General features: G+C 37.1%; 1 protein-coding gene across 1 annotated transcript; it reads left to right on the top strand.

The window, feature by feature from the left end:
* LOC115833800 (beta-defensin 107A-like) lies at positions 1-3,843 on the top strand. The gene is made up of 2 exons (XM_030808631.1): positions 1-55; positions 3,701-3,843. The coding sequence occupies exons 1-2, from the start codon at positions 1-3 to the stop codon at positions 3,841-3,843; spliced, it is 198 nt and encodes a 65-aa protein (XP_030664491.1).
* Positions 3,844-4,351: the final 508 nt, after the last annotated feature.

Genomic DNA, 4,351 nt, shown 5'->3' with positions numbered 1-4,351 from the left:
ATGAAATATTTTCTTTATTTTTGCTGCTCTCTTCTTCTTGCTCAAATTTTCCAAGGTAAGAGGGAAATTCTTTTGGTAGTAGAGATGACAGTCTGCTCAGGATCTGTCTTTTGAGAAGAAAGCTCAATTTTTACAAAGTTGAAGATTCCAAGGCAAACCAGTCACTGAAAATCTTTTCCTGAGCTCAGACACAAAACAATGGGACCACAATGACGGGACCATCTCCAACCATAATAATATCTAGTCAACTTCCCTGACAGCTCTGCCAAGGAATTCAGACTTCTTTGTACTTTTAGATCTCTTTCCTCCTTTTGTAATCTGCAATGCAGTTTCAGCATATTCTTTTTTATTTTTTTATTTTTTTGAGACGGAGTCTTGCTCCGTCGCCCAGGCTGGAGTGCAGTGGCAGGATCTCAGCTCACTGCAAGCTCCACCTCCAGGGTTCATGCCATTCTCCTGACTCAGCCTCCCGAGTAGATGGGACTACATGCACCCGCCACCACGCTCGGCTAATTTTTTTGTATTTTTAGTAGAGACAGGGTTTCACCGTGTTAGCCAGGATGGTCTCAATCTCCTGACCTCATGATCCTCCCTCCTCGGCTTCCCAGAGCCCTGGGATTACAGGCATGAGCCACTGTCTGGCCAAGTTCAGCATATTCTAAAATGATTGCATTAAAATGAAAACAAATTCTCCAAGGCAAATGCTAATATTTGTTAAGTTAGGGAAATACAGCCTTTGTAATCTAAATTAAACTAAAGTTATGTTACTAGATTCTTAGACAGCTAATTTTTTTTCATGTCTGAGTCATTGGTCCAAATCTCTTATCCATACATTATTGCAGACTTCTTGGCTTTCACACACTGGTTGAAAATTACACCATTAAAACCACTAAACGAACATCTTGCTTACTATTCTCTTAAGTCTTTGCGTCTTTGAGATTCTCTTTGCTTGATACAACGACGACTCTGTTCCTAAGAAATGTTTATGTCTGTACCTCCTCAACTATCCTTTGTTCCTTCTGTTGTGGAGCTTTTCCTATTAGAGATTCTCCATGCATCATGAAGCCCCCAGTCTGCTCCTTCATGGCTCCTGAATTTCTACATTTCTTTACTGCACATGCTGTCCTCAGTAGTCCTAGAAAACCAATAGATATTGAATGTGTGCTAACCACTTGTAAGAAATTGTTCTGACCACTGTGATAAAGGTAGGTAAAATGAAGAGGTAAAAATATAATTAAAGCATGGATATTGACCTTAATTTGCTTGAAGTTGTTAGTCTATTCCTTCTGTGTTGTTTGAAAATAGGCTGCCTGCAGTGGTAAATAAGCTTTCAATACATTTAACATGTATAAGTAAGTATATTCGACGAAACAGGAAAATTCACAAATAACTTTAATATGAAACAGTTTTCACAAGTGCCATAAAGATGCAAAGTATAAAGAGAAGTCATAGATGTGGAAACTTGGTTCTAACTAGGAAATACAGAAAGGCTTCCTGGGAGGTAGTATTCGTTTTGCACATTTGGAAATAGGCAAGACTAGAACTAAAGAACAGAGCCAAGGAACAATGTCTCCATGGAAGTTTCAGTGACTCCATGAAAGTCTCAGTTGTAAAATCAGTTCCCGATTTTCTGCCCTCAGCATCTTTTCATAGATGTCAGACAATGCTCCAGAATAGATAAACTCATTTTAAATTGTCTTCTCCATCCACTTTAATCAGTACTCCAATTTATTCAGATCAGTCTATAGATGTGGATGCCTAATAGCTCCCTGTCCACAAAACTCATCTCAGATGTATTTGAATTACAATAATAAGCATAGTTTGGGCACAAATTAGAACCACCACCATCAGCATAATCACATAGAATCTCAGAGTTAGAAGTGAATTTAATGATCAATATAAAAGGTAATAAACATAGATTATTAGGCCAAACTATATGAGTTTGGATCTCAGTGCTAATCTTTATAAGCTGTATGCACCCTGTGTTTTACTTTCCATTCTATAAATGATAATAATAATAGCATTCTTTTGAAGATGAATAAACTTGTTATACTAATTAGAAACTAACTTGTTTTAATAAAGAATCTTAATGATAGAGTGACTGAAGAAAGACAAAACCTTATTTCTCTTTCATGTAAGAGTCCAAAAATAGCTAAGTTGATTAGGTGAAGGTAGAGGGTTCCTTTTCACCAAGTTATGTTGTGATTTGGGCTGAAGTTCAACCCTACCATCCTAAACAGTTGACCATTTTATTTGGTTCTACAGATATTCTAACAGGCAGGGTTAGAAAGTATAGAACCGATTAAGATTACATAGAAGCAGCTCACATCATTCCACTCCTTTTTCATTTTTCCAAATTTGTTCATGTGGACATATAGAAATAGGAAGCTAGGAGCTGATGTGATTAGCTAAGTATTCATGTGTCCAGCTAAACCCAGAGGTTCTATGACTAAAAGTCTGAAGGTAAAAATGACTGCTTTGGGACAGTTTAACAATCTCTCTGTATAACTGCTTGGGCAGTGGCAGGCACATACTCTATGCTATGTTAGAGTTTACCATTGTTTGTCATTTGTTCTACTTATTTTTTGTTCTCTGCCCTGATTCAGTATTGAACACCCTATACATGTATATACGTATATACATGTATATATATATGTGTGTGTGTGTGTGTGTGTGTGTGTGTGTGTGCATCAACTGATTGTCCAGATACCTGATAAATTTCAGTGATCTGTAGTTCACAGTATCCCAAGTTCAACTTCGGATTATTCAAAAATTTCTCCTTAATTTGAGCAGAAATCTAAGTCCTTGCAATTCCTTTGCATTAGTCTTTGCCTTAACTTGGCACTAACAAAATATATTCCACATGATAATATTTCAGATATATGGCAGCTAATATGTACTGTTTCTCCCCCAAAGTTGTTATTTCCACGAATAAACATTACTCCTTTCGAGAATAACTGCTACTTCTTCCACTATTTTTTCCTAAGAATGTATCTTACCAATTAAAAAAGATTCCTGTTTTGACATATTTTTTCCTCTTCAATCTAATCTCTGTTATGAATGAAATACACATTGCCTATGTCTCTCTAAAATTTGCTTGCCAGAGCTAAACTACAAGATTCCACTGGTGTTCTTTGGCACAGTAAATTGAGAAAGCCTAGCCCTCAAGTTGTTTATCTTTCCCCTAAAACTATGAGACTCCAAATATGCCATCAGCTTCTCGGCCTTTAGCTAAGATCAGAGTGAGTAAAGACCTATGCCGGCCATATGATCTACTATGGTCTGCTATAATGTACAGAACAATCTTTAACTTTTTGCTATAAATCAGAGACTATTTGGATGACATGAAAACAAAATCCGTTGGTAAGGATTGTTCCTGGAATTAGAAAGTATTTTGTCACCGTTCCTTGGTAAGAAACATTTGTTTCTGTACAGGCTAGATAATGATTTTGACGTATGAAACATGTTTTCTGTTTTTCCAGTGGCTTTTAATAAGGACATTGAATATTATTGTACAGGGGGTCTGAGCCTCATACATGACTGTTAGGTAACGATCTGATTTTTCTAATTTCTAGGTGTATAGTCTGTGTCTCTAGGAGTTATGGTAATGAGGAAGTCTGAATTTGGCCTGGGCAATGTAATTTTATCTTACAGTTACTAATTACAAGATAACTAAAGACAAATTTCTTTCTTTACTTAGCCAGGACAGCAATTCACAGAGCACTAATTTGTAAGAGAATGGAAGGTCACTGTGAAGCTGAATGTCTTACCTTTGAAGTAAAGATTGGGGGCTGTAGAGCTGAATTAGCACCATTTTGCTGCAAAAACAGAAAGAAACATTAAAAACTAAGCACCAGCTGCAAGAAAGAAAGAGGTGAAAATTCTCTGGCTGCGATATCAGTGGGATAAATCTCTCTGGTCTGTCTCTCTTTGATCTGCAAATTTGGATTATCTGAAGCCATGTCAGTCCAGTTCCAATGCTACAAGGAGATACCCTTCCTAGGTTGTGAACTTCTTCCAGGCAGACACTATATCTTGTTGACCTTTGCACTCTCAGTTCCTGACATAGGGGCCTGTTAATGATTTTTTTTACTTTATATAAAAGTGAGCCATTGAATACACAGATAAAACAGATGTAATGGAATGGTTGGACTGGCACTCGGTGAATGGACTTCTAAAGTTATAGCTCTGGCTTTAAACAGATGTAGGACATTGGGCCCTCGTGCCAAGATTCTGATATCTATAATGTGAGCAGATTGAAACCTCTCAGTAAAGGGAATACCTGTAGATGCTAATTGTGGCTGCTTCAGCAGTATCACTGTCATGTACTCCTTTCTCTCTTTTATAGGTA

Source organism: Nomascus leucogenys, unplaced genomic scaffold (genome assembly GCF_006542625.1).
Source record: "Nomascus leucogenys isolate Asia unplaced genomic scaffold, Asia_NLE_v1 001454F_36228_qpd_obj, whole genome shotgun sequence".
NCBI lineage: Eukaryota > Metazoa > Chordata > Mammalia > Primates > Hylobatidae > Nomascus > Nomascus leucogenys.
The sequence above is the reverse complement of the archived record's forward strand: the minus strand, read 5'-3'. Positions and strand labels throughout refer to the sequence as shown.